At 39.5% G+C, this 22161-nt stretch overlaps 1 protein-coding gene across 22 annotated transcripts in view; it reads right to left on the minus strand.

Annotated features, from left to right (window-relative positions):
• Positions 1-22161, minus strand: part of KDM4C (lysine demethylase 4C) — a 345084-nt gene that overhangs the window by 163922 nt on the left and 159001 nt on the right. For 18 of the 22 annotated variants that reach the window (XR_013541491.1, XR_013541490.1, XM_072992136.2 and 15 more), the window contains 4 exons: positions 21137-21327; positions 15614-15852; positions 11708-11988; positions 9320-9431 (listed from right to left, as the gene is read on the minus strand). Coding sequence is in view for 16 of the 22 variants with exons in the window: in XM_072992136.2 (XP_072848237.2) it covers positions 9320-9431; positions 11708-11988; positions 15614-15852; positions 21137-21327 (823 nt within the window). In the remaining 6 variants the exon portion in view is untranslated. Of the gene's footprint in view, positions 1-9319; positions 9432-11691; positions 11989-15613; positions 15853-21136; positions 21328-22161 lie in introns of all 22 variants that reach the window. The other 4 variants (XR_013541488.1, XR_013541487.1, XR_013541486.1 and 1 more) reach the window with 3 other exon arrangements.

Below are 22161 nucleotides of genomic sequence, written 5' to 3' on the forward strand. Positions count from 1 at the left end.
GAAAGGAAACCGAAATCTGTGGCAGAGGCGGCCGAGATCGCAGATTTTATTTCCCAAATAAGAAAGCCCTTAGGTGAGGGGAAATCTATAGGTAAACCCAAAGAAACCTACAGCAAGTACTCTCAGGGACCAGGGAGAAACCAGCAAGTGGGAGGGGCCCATGGTGAAGGGAAGCCCTCAGACACGAAACAAAGACCTCAGATTTTGGAGGGAAAACCAAAACCAGATGAGAAAGACTCAAAATACAGCAGAAAATGTTATTTCTGTCAAGGAAAGGGCCATCTAATCTCAGAGTGTGAGAAATTAAAGCAGCTAAAAGGAAATGTGCCTCATGATTTGAGTGGAACCAAGCCAAAAGCTGTGTTCTGTGTCCAGAAAGAGCAAAGCTCCTTGTCACTGAGGGAGCCTGTTGCCATGGCTACTCAATCTGGAACAGTTACATCTGCTGATCAGGCTGAGGAAAATGGTCCTCTTGTGGAGGTCAAGCGCTGCTTACTAGTGAGAACAGATTCTCAGTTGTTTGAAACCGCAGGGGTGGACGTAGGAATACTTGACCATCAGTATAGGGGGCTGAGGGATACTTGTTCCCAGGTGACCCTGTGCCATCCAGATATTATTCCTAGGGAGTATATAATCCCGAATGAGAGCATGAAGGTGGCAGGGATTGAGGGACAGATGATCTCGCTGCCAGTAGCTGAGGTACCTGTGAACTTTCAAGGCTGGAGGGGAGTTTGGCGGCTAGCGATTTCATCGACTCTGCCAGCAGCCGTGCTCGTGGGAAATGACCTGGCTGAACATGTGAAATGGGTGCTAGTGATTACACGCTCACAAGCTACCACGGGGACAGTTCAGGGGGGTACTGATGAGCCCGAGACGGAAGCAGAGGGGAGTTCCGAAGCTGTGGTGGACACCTTAACCACCGACAGCCGATTTGGCCAAGAGCAAAAGGCAGACGCCACTCTCCAAAAGTGTTTTGAACAGGTGACAGACGCCCAGCTAACACCTGAAACCCCAGTGAGATTTTGTGAGAAAAAGGGAATTTTATATAGAGAGACCCTGAGGAATATCTCAAAAGGGGGAGATGGGATCAGAAGTCAGATAGTGGTACCTGAAAAGTATCGCCCCATGATCTTAAAAAGGGGGCACTCTGACATGTTTGCTGCGCACTTAGGGGTGAACAAAACACAACAGAGAATTACACAGAATTTTTACTGGCCTGAAATAGGGAAGCAGATCAAGGAGTTCTGTAAACAATGTGATGTGTGTCAGAGGCAGGGGAATAACCGTGACAGGACCAAAGCAAAGTTGTGCCCTTTTCCTGTGATTGACACTCCGTTCAAATGTATAGGGGTGGATATTGTGGGACCTTTGCCCAAGGCCACAAAGAGGGGGAACCGGTTCATTCTCACCATTGTGGACCATGCCACGAGGTACCCTGAAGCCATTCCCTTGTCTAACATTGAAACTAACACAGTGGCAGATGCCTTGGTGGGGTATATGTCCAGGATGGGATTCGCCTCAGAAATAATCACAGATTTGGGCGCATCGTTTACATCGAAGCTCATGAAACGGTTATGGCAAATCTGTGGAATTAAACACAAGGAAACCACTGCCTATCACCCTGAAAGTAATGGGTTAACGGAGAAGTTCAATGGGACTCTAATGCGCATGATTAGGGCTTACTTGGCAGAGAATCCAAACAATTGGGACCAGAAGCTGCAATCCCTTTTGTTTGCTTATCGATCAGTGCCACAAGCCAGTACCGGGTTCAGTCCGTTTGAACTTTTGTTTGGGAGAAGGGTGAAAGGGCCACTTGATTTGATCAAACAAAATTGGGAGCAGATCACCCAGGATGACCCACAAGATGTTGTGACATATATAGACTCTTTAAGGAATGACCTAAAGAGAAACCTAGAGCTAGCAGCAGAGACCCTGCAAGCTCAAAAGGTCAGAAAGAAAGCTTGGGATGACCAGGAAGGCAGGGAGAGGCACTTTAACCCAGGGGAGGGAGTGCTTTGGCCCAGGCCCTGCAAAGAGAGCCAGTGTCAGCTGGGTAGCCCAGAAATAAAATACTTGGGTCACATAGTAGGGGGAGGAGTGATCAAACCCCTAGAGGCCAAGATAGAAGCAGTTCGTGATTGGCCCAGGCCCAACACCAAGAAAAAAGTCAAATCATTTCTTGGGTTGGTGGGCTACTACAGAAAATTCATCCCGAGGTTTAGCGAGATAGCGACTCCGCTGACCGATCTGACGAGGAAGAAGACTGATGACCGCATCCCGTGGACCAGCGACTGTGAGGAGGCGTTCCAGAGGTTGAAGGAGGCCCTCATCAACTATCCAGTGCTGCGTGCTCCAGACTTCGACCGGGAGTTCATCATCTACACCGATGCATCTAACAGCGGGGTAGGAGCAGTTCTTTGCCAGGAGGATGAGAATGGTGACCAGCATCCAGTGTCCTACCTGAGTAGGAAACTCCAGAAAGGTGAGAGACATTTGGCAACCGTGGAAAAGGAGTGCCTGGCCATAGTCTACGCGATCCAGAAGGCCAAGCCTTACATCTGGGGAAGACATTTTACTCTGTGCACTGACCATTCACCACTGCAATGGTTAAAGACAATGAAAACCCACAATAGTAAACTTATGAGGTGGGCTTTAAACCTGCAAGACTATGACTTTGAAGTGAAGGTGGTCAGAGGGTCAGTGAACTGTGTTGCTGACGCCTTGTCAAGAAGACCTGAAGAATGAAGACGGCGAAAGAAACATGGACTATGTATATATTTTGGTGACCAAAAGGTTAAATGTACTTGTTTATTAAACATGCCTGGTTTGTATGAATAAAGGTAACTTGATGTATTGTAAATGGTAAATGTTTAGATGCCTAATTGATATGGTTATCCTAGAGTAAGTATGGTATTGTATGTTATTGTATAACTGTTTTTGTATGTTTTGGATCCAGGTTGTTTTTTGGAGAAAAGCACTTTAGCTTTCCCCCTACAAAACAACTTATAAAGAGGGGAGGTGTTACATACAGCACTGATGTTACCTGTCTGTCATGGGTTTGGAGGGAAAGTTCCATCCTATGGGGAGTGGAAGGCGGGACATCAGGAGGAGGGGCTGTACTGTATATATATGTGGAGTGTGTGTGGAGGAGTTAGGAGAGCTGAAGAAGCAGCTGAGAGAAGAAGCTGGTGTGGGAGTCTGTGTGTCAGACAGGGTACTACTGTGTGTCAGTCAGTACCAACCTGATAGGTTCAGGTGTCTGTATGGTTAGCCAGAACTGATAGGTTCAGGGTCTGTGCTTTCTTTAAAGGTGTTCTGTGTGAACCAAACTGGTGTATGTATGATTGAGACTAAGCCACGTTACTGTATCTTATTCACTTGATCATTTTATTTTCCCTGTGTGTTATTTAAATAAACCTTATTCTTTTGTTTGTTTAAAAATCCATTCCTGGTCTGTGTGACTCCTTACAGGGAATGGTTGGTGGCAGCTTAGTGAAACTGTGGCATATCCCAGTAGGTCTGGGGTTGTCACAGTACCCATTAGACTCCCACAAAACAAGAGGAGCCACCCGAAAGATCCTGAAATTAAGGCAAACTGAAGTATTTCCCCTTGGACATCCATCCCTCTCAGCAGATTTCAGAGGAGGTGGTTTCCTTCCTCCCCAAGCAGTCCATGACTGTAGCCCAATGTATTTTCCTTCTCTTCCTTCAGCCCACCATCATCCCCAAAACTGTTCTGGAGGGTTTCTCATTTCTCAGGTTCAAGTTATTAAATGTGAATGGAAGCAGTATAGCAAGGGGAAATCACTACCTCCAAAAAGATTTCTTGACATATTTTTTCTATCATGGTAAGAATTTAATAAAAACCTGACTGTGACTAAAACAGTTAAGAGCAAAGGGGAAGTATAAGGAGGCATGAGAGGTGGTAAAAATAAATAACATGGGTTTGTTTTGTTCTGTTTTACATACATATAAACTTTATTGTTTCTGGCCATAGACCTTTACAACGTACTGACTACTATAGCATATAAAATCCAATTAAAACAGGTAATAACCTTAAAACAATTAAAACCATTTAAACCAATAAAACCAATAAAACTAATAAAACCAATAAAGCCAGGTGTAAGAATATTGTCATAGCACAGAACGTCAATCCACTGTATTCAGCATTTATGTAGCATTATGATCCCTGACAAATCGAAGCCTCAGATTTTTAGCTGCTAGTACGAATTGTGCTACAGCATATGTAATGTTCGATTGTGTATCAGCGAGCAATCCTACTACTGTTTCAGTGGTGGTACAGTTAAAATACATCTGAATGATGGGTGACAAAAATCTTTCCCTAGGATTTTTGTAGAGAGGGCAGAACAGTAGATAGTGAGTTAGATCCTCAATCTGGTTGCAGCCAAAGACACATTTTCGTTCCTCAACTGGGATTCCTTTATACATCCCTTCGAGATATGCTGAGGCCATCTGTCCAAATCTAAGTTCTGTAAATGCTCTGCGAATCTGGGGAAAAGTCAATAACTCAAAATAATTTGGTTTGGCATGATTCACCTGAAGTTGGGGATACCAGGTAGAGAAACGGGACCCAACAATAGCCGCCCTATCCTGACCAGCGTCAAGATCAAAGATCCAGTTCCTGAGGTCGCGAGAGCTTAAACTAAGGAACTTTTCCATCGGAAGGTTATGGACCTTTAATTTTTGGTGACATTGTTGTGCCCTTCCACCAGACTTTAGTTGTTCTAGCCAGCAGCACTTTGTCAAGGAGGAGTCCTCCAGATTGTTCAGTCTATGCCAATATCTAAGATAGGCCAGATCGATTCTAGCTGCAATTGTGGGTAGGCCTAGCTCAGCTCTGAGGTGAGCCGAGGGGGTTCCTGGGGGGAGCCCCAGTATCCACCTCATGAATTTGTTCTGCAGGATTTCTAATTTGGGCTTGACTGTCTCTCCCCATAGTTCTGTCCCGTAGGGCATTTGTGCTAGAATTTTGACAACAAACACCTTGAGGGCAGGATTTACCAGCTGGCCTCCTCTGCTGTAGAAAAATCTTTTTAATTGCCCTAATGATCTGGTGCTCAGTAAGATGGTGGCATTTAAATGCTGTCTCCAGGAGAGTTTCTCACAGAATTGAAGGCCCAAGTATTTAAATGAGTGTACCTGCTCGATAGCATGCCCATCCAGTGACCAGTTATACTTAGGTGCTGTCTTCCCAAAGACCATAATTTTTGTTTTGGTGTAGTTGATTGTTAGCCGTTCCTCTTTACAGAGCTGCCCAAATTTGGACAGCATTCTTTTGAGACCAATTTTATTCAAAGATAGTAAGACCAGGTCATCAGCATAGAGCAGTATTGAGATCTTCCTACAGCCAATGGTTGGAGGGAAGAACGTGGGGGAAGTCATTTGAGGGATAAGGCTGTTTATATAAAAGTTGAAGAGAAAAGGTGCTAAAATACAACCTTGTTTCACCCCTCGGCTAATGGGAATCTGTTGTGATAGAGCTCCCTGTAAGCCTATATGCACTTGCATCATATTTTCTTTATGTAGTTGCTGTATGAGCCACAGGAGTCTCTTATCAATGTTTGTTTTTCCCAATTTATACCATAGGCGTTCTCTGTCTATCAGGTCAAAGGCTGATGAAAAATCCACAAAGGCAGCATAAAGATATTTGTTTGGAAGTTTGGTGTATTTAGTAATTACATGATGTAAAACGAAGGCTTGATCTATTGTGCTTCTGCCTTTTCTGAAGCCTGCCTGTTCTTCGGAGATGATAGAATGCTTGCTGTCCCAGTCAAGAAGCCTATTCAGGAGGTATCTAGCATAGAGCTTAGAGGCCACATTGAGAAGACTGATAGGTCTGAAGTTACAAGGATCTAGAGGATCACCTTTCTTAAAAATTGGCACAACAATGCTAGTTTGCCAATCTGTAGGAAGGTTGCCTGTACTATTAATGTAGGTGAATAAACTGGCTAGGATGGGAGACCACCACTGAATGTCAATAGCAAAGACCTCAGCGGGGATCATATCTTCACCAGGCGCCTTGCCATTCCGGAGAGTTTGAATCAAGTCCCCAACTTCTTTGGGGGAAACAGGTGGCCATTCAGGGGAATTAGAGGGGGTCTCATAAGTAATGTTTCTATGTATATTACCCCCAAAAATGCGACTGAAGTGGGAGACCCATACCTCTGGCATGATGGAGTTGGTGATCTCAAAGGCTTTCTGTGAGAAGCCTCTTTCTATCTGCATCCAGAATTTGATGTCATTACCCTCAATGAGGGCCTGGCTCAAAGATTTCCAGTTCTCTGAGTAGAAAGCCTTCTTTTTCCCTCTAAGTAGAGATTTATATTCTCTCCGTAGATGTTGCAGGGCAGCTGTAGCTTCATCAGTGCCAGTGAGTTTCGCCTGTCTTGTTGCTCTGCTCAGCTCTTTTTTCTTGATCTTACATTCCCTGTCGAACCAGTACCATTGAGCTTCAGGTGTTCTTTCTGGGTGCGCAATGGTTAGATGTGGTTTAAGTGCAAGAATTATATCCTGGTAGACCTTGCAAATGTTCTGGGTCCCCAGAAGAGCGTGTTGTCGTAACTCTTGGAGTTTATTGTTGTTCAACATCTGCCTTATATTGTCATCAGTTTTAATGGACCATTTTAGCCTTTTCTCACCTGTTTTGAATGGTCTTTGGAAGTTTCGTTTTGCAGATGACTTGAAATTGGGCCTACGGTTTGTTATATGTGTTCCCCATTTGAAAGATATTGGTTTGTCTTCAAACTTATGTATTAGGCTCCAAAACTGATAAGCATGTCCATTTTCTTTAAATGACAGATGCACCCTCCCCCTCCACATTTCAGGCTTTATAGGATATATACATGAACAATGTATATACATTAAGGGATCCCAATCTTTACCCAGAATGTCCAAGATATCCTGTGTTATATCAGTGTTGGTTTTCCATGTATTATTGGACCTCTATAGAGGCCAGTTGTATATAGTAATATGACTCACAGTGTTAGTTGGTGAGACTGAAGACTGTGGCTTCTCTGTTCTGGAGTCTACTTCCGTGGGAAGTCGAAGGTAGGTATTGTCCGGCAGTATGTTGTCCCTATCTGTACGGGCTGTAAATGAGGACTGTGGGCCATTTACGTCGGGGACAACATCTTGCCATTCATCGATTACTATGAAGTCTGCAGTTGAGAGGGTTGAGTTCAGGTCCTCAGCAGCTTTACTTGCGTTGCAACACTCGGCCTGAGTTTCTAGAACCTTTTCATAATTTGCAGCCAACTCTATGTCCACCAACCGCTGTATAAGATGCTGATCTTTTTGAGTTAGGCAGGGATTGTTCTTGCTTGTTTCTAGTGTATGAATCTCACTACCTGGTTGGTGGAAGTTTGAGTCTGGGTTGGGAAATGTCCGGGGGGGGGGGTGCTGCTGTCAGAATTACCGTTTCTATCAGAGTAGCTATGAGTTGGAGAGTTGCTTTCAGGTCGAATATTTCTTGATGAAGAGCATGTAGCTTATCGAAGATGCTTTGAGTTGATTATGCGGATAGGAAGCATTGGTCATGCAACTGATTGTAGATAATTTTGATGTCTTCATTATCAAGCCCATAAGATTTGTCAATTTGTTCTTCTGTGGATATATTCTTTGGATTGGTGTTTAATAAATTTGGATTTTTCTTAGGGAGGTCCATTGATAGAATTGATGACCTTTCCTGCAATCCTGGGTCCACTGACCAATTACCAATCAAGTAGCCAGAGATGTCTTCAGCCACATCATTTCTTTGGGGATCTCTGATGGTCACATTCAAATCTTGATTGTCTAAGTTAGATGGAGTACTTGAGACAAATTCCCTTGGGAACCTTTGCCCAGTGGAGCTGGAAAAGTCTTGTTGGCTGATGGAGGTTAAAGGCACGCAGATGTCTACTATAGCTCTTTGGCTTTTACTTCTGGGAGCATTGTTACTTCCAGCACGAGCTTTCTGGGCTCTAGTAATGACCATTGGAGGTGTTTATCCGTGCTGTTGAAATACAGCTGCAACCAGGAAAGTTAGAGCCGTCTGCAAAACTTAGTACAAGTCCTAGTGTGGTTTCTTTATTACCTTGCCTTCTGTGATGTCTCCTTATCAGATAGCTTAGGCAACTCCCAATATTCGACTTCCAGTCTATTTAAACAACTCACAGTATTGCAGCGTAGTTCCTGCACGGCCTTGAATTTTCCTTGAAAGAGTCTCAGTCCTTTCCAAACATTGTGTTGCTGATAAACTCCTCCGGGAGACTCAACGCTTCTTGCTCTCTTTGGCTCCAGCCACCACCGGTAAGCAAAGTTCTTTTATTAAAACAACTTGAGCAGTTGAATACTTTGTAAGTATTAAAAATAAAGATTAAAAAGGGAACAGAGCTTGATACCAACGCTGTTCCTGATACCAACGCTGTTCCTTGTTCTGTTTTAATAAAATTATTATTAGTGGTTCTGCAAAATACCAGTACATAACAGTTCTGACTTTCTGATCTTGCATAAATTCTTGCACTATTAAAATTATGTGAACAGATATAAACTCCACCTGTTCTAATACTGCAAAAAAACTGCTGCACAAACTCTTTTGCAGCTTCTTTAATAGCAATAACTGCCATAAGTTTTTCTTCTACTCCTTGTTCTCCTTTGGACAAACACAGTATCTTTCAGGAATGAGAGTGATAACTAAGATCTAGTAAAAAAATCAAGTATTTTCCAGGATCCAGCTGGGGATTTATAAAAGAAAACAAAGTAGCAAATTTGTTCTTGGTTGGTTCAGAAGATATGTTTGGCTTTGCTTGCCTTCCTCCAATAAAGTACAGTACAGTATAACAGAACTGCTGGGTAGCGCAGTAGCTTAGGTCTAGAGGTTGGGAGTTTAATTCCCCACTGTGTCTCCTTGAGAGGGACTGCGCTCAATAGTCCATAGGGTCTCTTGCAGCTCTGCAGCTCAAGGGTTATTATTCTGTCCCATAGCAAATTGCTGAGAAATCCAATAAGGACTACCTGATTACCAAATGAGTTTTTGTCCTCCCTGTAATATTTATGTGACTTCATACTGTCATGAGTTTTTTACAAGTCCTTTCTCATGCACTTAGAAGAATTTACAAGAAAATAAAGGTGGAAAAGCACTCAAAAGATTACAGGTGTTCAAGAAACATTGAAATCTTTCAATGCAACTAATTCTGCAACAGCTTTGTTTTTAGCATACAATCCTTTCATCTTTAGCACTGTGCAAGAGTTAAAAGCATATGGAGTAACATTAATACATTAACATTAATACTTCTTTCAGTGATTTTTAAAGCATGCTTACCTTCATCACTTATTGCCTGCTGTTTAACTACGGTCATAGGTGATCTGGCAGGAGGCGTACTTAGTGGATGACGCCAGCTTTTTGATGTTTTCATTCTTTCTCCTTCTGTCACCTAAGGAAACAACATATGTTTAGTTTAAGATAGACCAAAAATGCCCAGAAGTGGTGGCTTCTGTTCTAGGAGGATACTCATGTGGGCATGGTATGCTAAAAGAGGGAAGCAAGAGCATACAAATTCCGTTATCTAGTTAATGCTTGGTTTCATAATACTTAACTTATACATCTTTTATTATGAAGATGGCAATTGGTCACTGGCATTTTGACACCTTGGTTATTTAGGTGGGATTAAGGTGGGGGTGGTAAGGACGACAGTATTAAAATGACTAGAAAACAGTAAATATCCTCAAAAGCTTAAAATGTCAATGAAATCTAGTCCTCCAGAGAAAATGATAGAAATGGCAGATGAATGTTGTTTTATAAATAAAAGGCTCAGCAGTAAAAATGCAAGCTGACAGTTCTGAATATTGTCTAACTCCCACCCCACCCCTAATTTCATTTAGAGTTTCATTTTCTAAAGAAAGCTTTAATGGAATTATATTTAACATCAGAGATACCAGAATGCAGCAAAGTAGTAAATGGTTCCCAGATTCTGGGTCTGCTGAGATGGTGGAGATCTGTGTGGAAATGCCCAGCTCTATCTTGCCCTTTCATAATGGTAAAGGATTAGAGAAATCAGTTCTCAGGTCAAGGCAAGGGCAGTAAACACTGTTTCATTGTTATGTTAGCTGAAACAATATTTTTACTAGTCACATTTTCAGGATGATCTCCTTCAGGATGAAGCCCAAATCTAAGTGCAACTTTATTCAGTAAAAGCCAGAATTTCCATAACTATAGCAAATGTCTTCATTACCACTTTCTCTAGCTTCTGAGATTTTGCCTATTTGTTCATAGTGAATGCTGTTCACTATACAGGGTAGATGAATACCAATGAACATTAGCTAGCAATTTAAATATTTTATTCAAAATTCTATGGTATTTATGAAGCCTGGAATTCAGGAGACTGACACTGCCTGCTAGGGAGCAGGATACTGTTTTAGTAACTTGCAGCCATCACATGTTTCCTGAGACAGCCAGAATTGGCCATTGAAGAAAGTAGGACATGGACCTAGAAGATCATTAGTCTAATGTTGTACAGCTGCTTCTCTGATTAACGAATGCTGTGGTTTCATTAAGCAAGGCAAGATAACTGTACAGAAGGGCAAAGAGGCAGCATTTTCCAATCCAATAGCATCTCTATAAAATGCTTCTGTACAAGTGTAAGAGACATAGCAGACAAACATTTTGGAAAATATCTGAAAGCCCACTTAGTAATAGCAAAAAGAAAAAAAGAAAAAGAAAATAAAAAAGGCTCAGGCTAATTAATTAAACACAACCTGTAGTGCAGAATCTAACCACTGCATGTTGTATTAAAACAGAAGGACTGGCTTTGGGACCATTAAATCTCATCTCTTGGTGAAACAATGATGAGTTTGCTATTTATGTCGGTAAAGGGTAACTGCTGCTTTAGTCTTAGTTCTAAAATATGTTTCCGACTTTCCTAGGAACATCTGGCAATCCACTGCAGGCTACTTTCTACTGGTGCCAAAAACAAATCCAGCCTCTAAATTTGTGGACACAGCTATGCTGTGTCTTTCTCAAGGCACATTCATAAGAATATTTACAATCAAAGAGTCAAAAACTGGATGTTTTATAGGACAAAACATGGTAGGAATAACAGTTTCATGTAATGTGATTGCTAACATGGTGAGCTGCAAAGTCAACAGCTCAAAATCTCACTTAAACCACAAGCTCATTATGTGGCCTTCGTGGAGGGTCCATTCAATTGACCTTTCAAAACCTTGCAACGGCAATATGGGGTTATAATGCTGACTGACCTTGCAGAGTTGCTGTAAATGTCACTGAGATAATTTATAATAAAAATAGTTAATAGTGCGCAGTCCATGAAATGCTAAGTACTATTATTATGAATTAATTTAATTCCTGTGACTTAGTAATGAGATTCCAATCAATTCAAAACAATGTATTCATGGATAATAGCTAACCTCTCCTAACAGGAAGATTTTATTAAACGATCATGTTGTTATTGCTAAATACATGGCTTTTTTTTCAGGTGTATATAACAAATTTGATTCAGAAAGTTATTGAATGGGTGGAATAAAATAAAATGGAAATAACATTATGAACCTAAGTTTGAAATAAATAAAATAAAAAAATATTTATAAGTAATAGTGGAATGATGTCAGAAATTGTGCAACTATTTCCAGGGACATTTAAATTCTGAATATGCTTAAAGAAACAAACAATTCATTTACATTTCCCCTTTCTTACTAGTGGTATTTCTCCAGGTTCCAAGCCATTTTCACTACTTTCAGCATCACTGCTATCATTTTCTTCTGCAGTTACACTGGTGGTTTCTTCTTTCTCCTTACTCTCAGCTTCAGAAGAAGTTTTAAAATTTTCTTCCAGATTACAACTAGCAGATGAAAGTAAAGCCAGTGCAGATTCCTGAGAGCAAAAATGCAAAAACCGAGGGTTTCCTTTCTCATTTTGAGATTGTATTTTCCCGACTGGTAAACTACGACTAAGAGGTGAGCTTGAAGAGTTTTGACCTAAAAAGAGAAAAGTTCAGCATGAAGGCAATACAGGTATTAAATGTTTTTGATCATGAAATAGCAAAGGTTGCTTTGCACACACTTTCAGCTTTTAACCAGGAAAAAAAAAGATGTTTAGATTTAAAATCCATTAAATGTTTCTGATGTTACACACCATTCATGCATTTCAAAGAAAAGCAGGTCTGAAATACTGGCAGCATTTGGTCCATAGTAACCTGTAGCTTTTCTCAAGCTAAATCAGGGACCATTCCCAGTACAACATATGTAGATTTTCAAGGAAATATTGGAACCGTGTGTCCATGGGGTTACAAACATTTGGGTGGGATTCAGCACTGTATTCTGCTGAAAAACTGCTTCTGAGGAAGGACAAAGGGAATCTTCCTTCTCTGTGTACCTGATTAAACTTTCAAAACCTGCTCAGAGGAACTAAGCAGCAATCTGAACAAATTTTTCAACTAGTGAAGAGATTTGCAAGGGGGAGAATAAGAAAGTGCTATTGCATCCAGAGCTCTGAATTCTATTGTGGCGTTCACCCTTATTATGTTAAATGTCATGCATTATTCATGTTTTATGCTGATGTGGTTGATAGGTGGGGCCACTAGAGAGGTTAAAAGGCGGAGCCAGAGAGGAGTAGTTTATAGTTTACAGTCTGAGTTTGAAGGGAGAGAGAGAGGGAGTTAGTTTGGGAAATCTGAGGAGTGATTAGTCTGAGGAGTGAATAGTAACCTGTAAGATAGTATAGAAGATTGTTACAGATGATTGATTAAGCTGAAGAAGATACTTATAAATTATTATAGAAACATTTGTAATCAATAAACCTGTTTTATTCAAAAGACAGTGATGAATGGACCTTCATCTTTCCCAAGAAAAGTATGTTGATAAAGAAATCAACTGGTGGCAGCATGTGAAAAGGTGGGGGTTTTTTTGTTTGCCTTTGTGATCTCTCTGTTTTGGGGAGACAAACAGGGGCCACAAAGGGGCAAACGTCACAACTGGTGTCCAACGGCGGGATACGAAGCAATCCAGTAAAGCCTGAGTTTAAAGTGAATTTTTTTTGAGTCAAGGGTACCTTTTAGACAGAGGTCTGTGGTGAAGAAATAGGTTACCTGCTAGAGCTTTTGGGAAAAGTGTAGTGGTGGGGCTTCTGAATCCAGATCTGGGGGATTAAGATAGGGAATGACTCTGAAGAAAACAATTCCTGTTTTTACAGGAATTTGAGGATTTGAGAGGCCTAGTGGCTAGCTTAAGATCCAAGGTTCTGAGAGAAGGAAGTGCTAGTGGATAAAAGCATGAGCCAGGTGTCAGAACAGATCTGAGGGAATAGAAGAAAAAGCAGAGGCCTGAAATAGAAATCTATTTCAGTGACTGGAATTAGGAGAAAGACAGGTCCTTTTAAAAATCAGTATAAACACAGTCAACACTAAGTAACTCAGATAAATATGCCATCCAAACGTAGCCAAAAGGGGAGACCTGAGTCTGAGGTTTTATCTCAAGAAATGGAGGGAAACTGAGATCCTTTAGCTCCAGTGGAATAGGAGGAGACTCATGAGACTGCCTCAGAGGGACAAAGGGATCTAAGCTCCCAGGAATTTGAAAAATGGAAAAAGAACAAGAAATCAAATTGAAGGAACTAAAAATTAAAGAAAAAGCCAGAGCTGAGGAGCTAGCTATGAAAACCCAATTAGAATTGGAAAAAGCCAGAGCTGAGGAGACAGCTAGAGATGAGAGAAAACACTGATACTGTACATTGATAAAGAAATCAACTGGTGGCAGCGTGTGAAAAGGTGTTTTTTCGGTTTGCCTTCGTGAGCCCTCTGTTTTGGGGAGACAAACAGGGGCCACAAAGGGGCAAACGTCACAGCTATGTTTTAAAGGAACATTATTTTATTAGTCATTACTTCTCACCACTCATGTTGCTGTTATCATTATCATTGTTCCAATCAAACAAGGAATTTGTTGCATCATGCATTAGCAGCTCATCAAGCAGCTCTTCAGAAGGACAAAAATGTAGGGCATGACATACCTGAACAATTTCCATCAAATTTGTACAATGCTCATAAAAAGTAACTTTGGAATTAACTGGGTATTTCTAGAACCAGAGAACCATCCTTAAAAAACATAAATAAATAAATAAATAAATAAATAAATAAATATTTATTTATTTATTCATAAATGAATGAATAAATAAATAAATAAATAAATAAATAAATAAATAAATAAATGAATAAATAAATAAATAAATAAATAAATAAATAAATAAATAAATAAATAAATAAATAAATAAATAAATAAATGCCATGATCTGAACGTATGCAGCCTAGGTATGGAAATCGTATGTCAGAGCCAGTACTCACTAGCTGCCGTTATTCTCAAACAAAGATAGACCCTTCACAATCACTGAATGGACTATAAAACACATTGGGAATTACTGTTTACAGATACTTTCTGCCTCTTACAACGCCAAATCTTAGTGCAGATGCATAACACATGGGATCTACCAGAGATATCCTAGAGACAAGACTCCTCCTGTGAACTCCAAATCTCCGAATAACCTCTCCCAGTGGCCTCATGTAGATGTTAAACAGCAAGGGGGAGATTATCAACCCCTGGGGAACACCACATTGTAGTGTCCACGGGGACAAAATAGCTTCTCCAAGCTGAACTCATGGCATCAGCCATGAGGAAGGAATGAAACCAGCATAATGCTAGACCTCCAATCCCAATCTCGATAACTGAGCCAGGAGGATATAGTGGTTGACAGTACCAAAGGTGGTTGAAAGGTCTAGGAGTATCAACAGGGTCACACTCCCCCAGTCAGCCTCCCATAATAGATCATCTAGCAGGGCGACCAGAAGTGTCTCAGTCCCATGATGCAGCCTGAACCCCAACTGGAATGGATCCAGACTATCGGTATCCTCCAAGAATGCTTGCAGAACGTTTTGTAAAGCAAGCATGGCAAGTGGCTGCAATCGGGAAGGAAAAGGAAGAATACTAGTGTGTGATGTTAAATATATACGTAGACATTATAATCTGCAACAGCTTTGCAGACGGAGGGAAAAACTGAGGAAGAATGCTGTCCTTTTCAATCTTGATAAAATGAGATGAACTCTCTTTGCAATAAGAAGCAAACAGATGTAGTTACTATAGAAGTAAAAGTTGAATTATATAGGAGCATGTTTGCATGGTAACTGAGAAACTGATCGATGTAAAGTTTGGATGGCTTGATAGTTCTTTTAAGAGTTCAGGTTTTAAAAAATCATTTTATATTTTAGTTTATTGCTTTTTTAAAATACCATGTTACCAACATTTGAACCTTAAAAAAACAAAAGTAAAGGGGTACATGCTCAGAAAGAGATCGCCGGACGTTGTCTGGGCACCAGCTCTACCTATTTTAGTACAGCTATTACAACTCTAGCAATTTTTAGTACTGACACATATTAGCAGACAACTGGTACGTACCAATTTTAGAACTCTTTAAATCTCAGTGTCTGTGTAATAGCACTTCAACTATCTCAGAGGTGTTATGGAGCAACACAGAATGTAGCTTCTCACTTGCAGATTTATGGCATCACAACATGAACTGCCTGTGAAATCTTTGGGAAATAAATATCATTCATCTCACCTGAGACCTTTTTGTTATCCAATAAATTCTGATCTATCTGCATCCTGCTTGTGTCTTGTTCTTCCCCAGAAGGCACTCCTGTGTTTACTGGCTTTACTTTTTCTGATGGCTTTTCTTTGACCTTGAAGCTATCTGTAGCTGCTTCAGTGGCTGTGATTTCTGCACCAACCACTATGGTTGATACCTTCTTGTCCTCTGGAGTTTTAAGTTTTTTTGATCGTGATCGGGTATGCTGGAAGCTATTATAAGAGATACTGTTGTCAGAACAGAAAGTCTGGCTAGAGTAAGATAAAATATCTACCAATATAAATATCCATTTTGCCTGCTTAAATGAATTTTAAAAACCTGATAATTTATCACCTTTTTGTGCTAACGGGGAGTTTACAATTTATTAAGAAACAAATTAACAATTGGTTGAATTAAACCTTTTTTATCTGTCATTATAGTTCCAAAAACCTAGTTATTCAATTAAAATAAGCTGAAGTAACTTTTGTAATGTAATGCACTTATGATACTTTTTGTCACATTCTGAAGAATATTTCATTATGTAACTGATTTTGAAATTTGCTTCAGCAGTTTCGCAGTTTTATTAACCTGTGATAATGTTCAAATCCCAAAGTATATAAAACAGTTTGATTGATTACACTTTTATGACCTCGCTTACCAACCAACCAACCAGCCAGCCAGCCAACCAACCAACCAACCATTTTCATCTGTTGCAATAGCAGTTTTAGCAATAGATATCAAAATTTGCTATAACATGAATTATAACATGTATTCACCAAATTTTAACTACTGGAAATAATATCTTAGCCATAACATTTAGCTTTAAAGATGAATCACAGAGAGGAGATAAAAAGGTAAAAGAGAACAATATTTCAAACAACACTAGAATCCTGTTCTATGTTAATCTAGTACATAAACTGTGTAGTTCTCTTCACAGCACAGTATATGATGCTTCCATAGAAGGAAGAACTGCCAGCTTTCAAAGTCCTTAATGAAATAGAGCTCTATAAATGACTGCCCACAAAGAAGGTACCTACTTTGGAAGAAGATGGGCAATATGGAAAAAGAAATGCATCAGTAACTTCTGATTTGCTTCTAAGAAGCCATGCTATTACTGTACTACCACAAGAACATATGATATTCTGAAGCAGCTCTGACTCCAGAGAACTACCAGGTCAAAGAGTTCTTGAATTTTAATTTTAGAATGCTATTACTATTTCTTTAAAAGCCAGTGAATACAATAAGCACTCAAGAACATGATTTAATGCACTGATCACCTCTGGATCTGGCTCTCCCACAGGCTGAAGGGAATCATGTCTGTAATGTTAAAGCTGACAGCAGCAACCATCTGCCTAGCAGCAGTGCACAGGATCCTGGATCATAGACTGCGCTTTAAAGATCTATAAGCACAGGTGTTGAAATTCTTCAGTCTCTACTACAATCTCATACCAAAGAACTACTAACACACCTTGTTGTACAATGTGTGCAACATTATTATCACCTCAGTATTTTCCTTGAGTTGGCATTTCTGTACTTATGGGATCCTATTTTAAATAGGCATATTATTCCCAGAATAAAAATTATCATATTATTCTTTGACATATCACAGCAGAGGTGAAAATGAACAAACATTTTATCTTCATTTGGGGGATGTCCATCGCCTGCTGTGTTTGTACTTGTGCCAAGTCTACTAATTAAATAGCAAAAAAAAAGTCATCAGTTTAGTTTAATGAATAAATTCAGCACATGCACTCATCTGATAAAACTTTCTGCATAATTACTATAATGTCTCCCTTTTTAATTTTAACTTTTAAATTGGCTATCCAGATAAATAAGAGTTGTACTGACAAGGAAATAATTTCTCTGCCAAATGGAAATAGCAGTTGTATAATAAAAACGCCAAACTCTATAGCAGCACAAGAACATCATTATATAATTATATGATACATATTAAACTCCAAAGGTTTTGAAGTTAAAAATGGAACTATAGAGAAAGGGACTGTCAATTGTTAGCAATTATGCATTTTTGTTTGAAGTGGAACCCCTTTGCAGCAGTTGTTTGTCTGTGGAAGGGGTTAAGACTGCACAAAAATAATAAATATTCACACAGAGAATGCTAATATATCAGCCTCTGTGTGACAGGTTTGGCAGAAGTATTCCATTTGCCAAGAAAGCAGAAAAATTCAAATGAAAATTATTTGTCTGCTAGGCAAATTGTGGGCCCTCAGGGCACCAGCTCTGTTTGTCCCCCTCCTGTATTTCTGTCAGTTACCTTATTCAGCACACTTATTAGCCTTTTACAGGTGTTATGCTTGAAAGTATGTTGGATTGAAAGGATAGTGACTAGTGGGATAGTAGTGCACATAACCCCTTCTTTAAACCACCATCTGGAAGCCACACTGATCTTCGTATATTCAGCATGACCATCTGCAGAGGCATTGTATATGCTTCTAGCATTTCCATGACTCCATGGTTTCTCAGTATTAAGAAGTACATTTAGGTAGAACTGAAAATAATGAGTTTTCTGTAGCTGTATATAAAATTTGGCACTTCCTTCCTACGGACACCTCTCTCACTTCCTCTCTAAGAGGCTTCCATCACAAGGCTGGTGTTTGATCCTCTGAAAGTTGTTGGGCTGCAACGCCCATCCACCAGAGCCAACACAGCCAGTGGTGAGACATGCTAAAAGTTGTACTGCAGCAACCTCTGAAGAACCACAAATTATCCACAACTGCTTTTAAAAAGTGTTGAGCTCTGAGATCTGCAACAGAGGTCCTTCTCTCGAAGCTGCCAACTGCACAGCTTTTTAAGTAAGAATATATTACTTTCTTGGTGGCTACTCCTAGACTCTGGAACTCTCTCCCAAAGAAAAGCAGGTTAGTTTTTCTCTCTGCTATCCTCCCTGTAGCAGTCAAAGGCTTTTAGATTCAGATAGGCCTCCAGCAAATGTTGTCTGGTATGACAGGGGGTTGAAATACTATGCCAATTTCCTTTAATTTTTAATGCAAATTGTCAGCATTTATTTTAACTGAAATGTTCCTAAAGTTTTTCCTAAGGTTCAATAGAAATCTGGCTTCTTGTAGCTTGAACCCGTTATTACATGTCCTGCACTCTGGGATGACTGAGAACAGATTTTGCCCCTCCTCTGTATGACAACTTTTCAGTTATTTTAAGAGTACTATCATAGTTCCATTCAGTTTTCTTTTCTCATGGCTAAACATGCTCATTTCTTTTCTCACAGGGCTTGGTTTCCAGTTCCCTGATCATCCTTGCTGACCTCCTTTAAACTTGTTCTACTTTGTCGGCATCCTTCTTAAAGCGCAGTATCAAGATAAGACCTAACCAGTGCACTTCTTTCAGTGTTGTTTTAAAATAACAGTACCATTTTTATGTTGATCTTCTTAAATGTTTGCAATGAAATGAGTACTAGAAAGCAACAGAAAAATGACACATCACTGAACTCTTTACTCTTGCTGATCTAGCGCTATTTCTATTAGTGCAAAATATCATGAATCAAATCCTTCCACCCTAAAAGCTGTGAAAACAATCACACACCTTTTTAACTGGGGTGTGAAAACAGGTTTTCCTAACAGCAAAATTGATTGAAAGTGATAGGATTTGATTTTTTAAATGTAAACTGGCGAAATTATTCCCCACTACTTATAAGGTTAACATTAACATTGGTAAGCTGCAAGAAATAAAACATTTGAGCACAAGACTAATTTCAATATATTTTTTAAAAGAAAGTACTTGCCACCAGCAGAGATGAAATACTGCTCATGCTCATTACTGTAGATTAGAATAACTTTGGCACCAGAGCAGGAGGGAATGGGCAGGCAGTGACAGTAAAAATGGCAGGACAGGAAGTGAAAATGGTGGGTTTATTGGTGGCAGAGAAGGGGAGAGAAGGGTAGTGGAATGTTTAGATAAAATGTTGCTGTTTTCATCCTCTGGGTAGATCAGGGCATGGAAATATCTTCAAATAAAAAATGTTGGATGTACGGATGTGGACAGCGCCAAACTCCTTCTCACAATCTATTGAAGGAGAAAGGAGTGAGGAGTATATGCTTCTGAACACTGAAAATTGTATTTGAAATGTCAAAGCATGTTTACTTTTCCCCAACAAGGCCAAAGTGTCCCTAGTTTTAATAACCACAACAGGCTGAATAAATTATTTATAAAAGAAAGTCTTAAACCAGCAGCTTAATTTTAGACTTGTTCAACTTCCTTAGAAGAAAAATGTTTATTATAGGAAAAAACAAAATAATAGCTAATTCACAGTGAAACAGTGCTCTCAGAAAGATATCTGTGCTCTCAGAAAGGCATGTATACCTAGTGCCATGACCATACAAGGTTTTTATTGAATTTTTTATAGCAAAAAGGAATTGCCCCTGCTCTAACAGAATAACACATAGCAAGACTGGCATGAGAAAAGGAACAACACTTTGCAGGTTGGGGGTGAATGTCAAAGTAAATGCTGGGACCTCCATAGCCCAATAACATTAGATATAAGTGAAATGAGTTTTTGGTTTGATCAAAAAATAGAAGGTCAGGAGGTCATACATTTTGTTGATCAGAATAAAATGTATTTATTATCCCTTTGAACTTAAAAAAAAATATTAATTAAATCAGTACAGCATGAAGTAAAATGGTTCGCTTATCATGTAGCAAACTGGTTCTTTTGCATAATGTACAGGTTGTACACAGTAAATTGTGATTAGAGTAGGCCTTCTGAATCAAGGAGCAGTTGACTCACCAAATCCCCACTGATACAAAGGCCTACTCCAGTTGCAACTTACTATAGTAAGTAACATAATTTCAGACAATGTTTCAGAACTTCCCCAGTTCTGAAATGTTGAAGAAAAAGCTCCAAAGTGCTATACCATGGGCAAATATATAACAAGAACAATATTATTTGAGATTCTGAAAAAATCTGCATTGATATATAGCAGTATAGCAGTATGATGAATATAAATGTGTTATTGAGCTGTAGCATAAATCAGGTATTGGCAGTAGCTTTTCAATCTTTTGCCAACTAGGTATCTGCTTCTGTACAGCACTGTGGCCAGAGGCTACAGAAGCCCCAAGAATAAATAAGTGAAGATTAAACAGTACTTGGAAACTTTTTTTTACAATATCTATAAGTTAACATTTTGCCTAACCCAGTTCTGAGTGCCAAAACAAATCAGGATTCAGCAAGAAATTCATCACTTCATAAAATAAAAAAGACAAATAATTAATACACAGAAGTTGTTTCCTATGTTTCTGTAATGAATACTCATTAAACTTTTTTAAATGAACACATTCCTTCATTGAGTATTGCCATTATGAAATATGACTCTTGTGCCCTGAAGCTTACTGATAGGCATTAGGGAGACACAAATTAACTGTGACTAAAATAAATGAAAAAAAACTAAAATGAAATAATGGGGATAAGGCAGCAGAGATGCACTGAAAAAAGAAACTGCAGCATATTTTAACTTTCAACAATATGGAATGCAAAACACCCATTACCACCTGGAAGATCTCTTTGTTTTTCTTCTTCTCTGCAACCAGGCCTTTACCTCAGGTGTTGTTTCAGGAGTGGGCTTTGTATGATCAATTGTATATAAATCCTTCCCTTGTTTCCACAGATGGTATCTGTCTGGCTGAAATTTCTTCACAAAGATATCCATGGATATCGTTACCATGTCTTTCCTGCAGGTACACTGGGGGGGGGGGGGGGGGAAATAGATTGACGTGTTAAAACAAGCTTATACACAAACAGATCCAAATAAAACTATAAACATCTACATAGTCTTCCCATTTGGAGAAGCTTCAACAGATAACATTATCAATTTAAAATACTGCACTACCTGGAAGTCTGTAAAAATAACTGAAGATAATATCTTTGTGATAAAATAATACCCAGCATTCTGATTAGCCATACACATTTTTGCAGTCACAATTAGTAAGCTTACATGCTGTCATTTGGAATTCTGATCTGTGTTTTAACTGCATAGACCACTGTAAGACTGCAGTCATTCTGTGCCAACTCTAACATGAGGAGTCAAGAAAATAAACTGCCAGTTCACATAAATATGTGCATAAACATGTACATATTTTACAATATTATATCTCATTACTACAACAATCTACTCTATTGTTTGATCTGAGATGGCTACTTCACAACTTTCTTCAAGTTATTTATTGCACACTTGAACGCTCCTGAGATTGTATAATATAGTATCTGGTGTTGCTCACATATCCAAGTACAGTGGGGTCTCTACTTAAGAACTTAATCCGTATTGGAAGGCGGTTCTCAAGTCGAAATGTTCTTAAATCGAATCTGCATTTCCCATAGGAATGCACTGAAAACCATTTAATCTGTATCTGTTCTTTTCCGTCCATAGAAACTAATGGGAAGCTGCTATTCTGCCTTCTACCACTAGAGGGGGATATTTTTCTTTTTTTCCTTACGTCAAGGGGGGGGCAGTTTGCAGAACAGTTTGCAAAACACATTTCAGCCAAGCCAAGCCAAGCCAAGCCCGTTTTGGGAAAAA

The sequence above is a fragment of the Pogona vitticeps genome, chromosome 2, assembly GCF_051106095.1.
Source record: "Pogona vitticeps strain Pit_001003342236 chromosome 2, PviZW2.1, whole genome shotgun sequence".
Classification (NCBI taxonomy): Eukaryota; Metazoa; Chordata; class Lepidosauria; order Squamata; family Agamidae; genus Pogona; species Pogona vitticeps.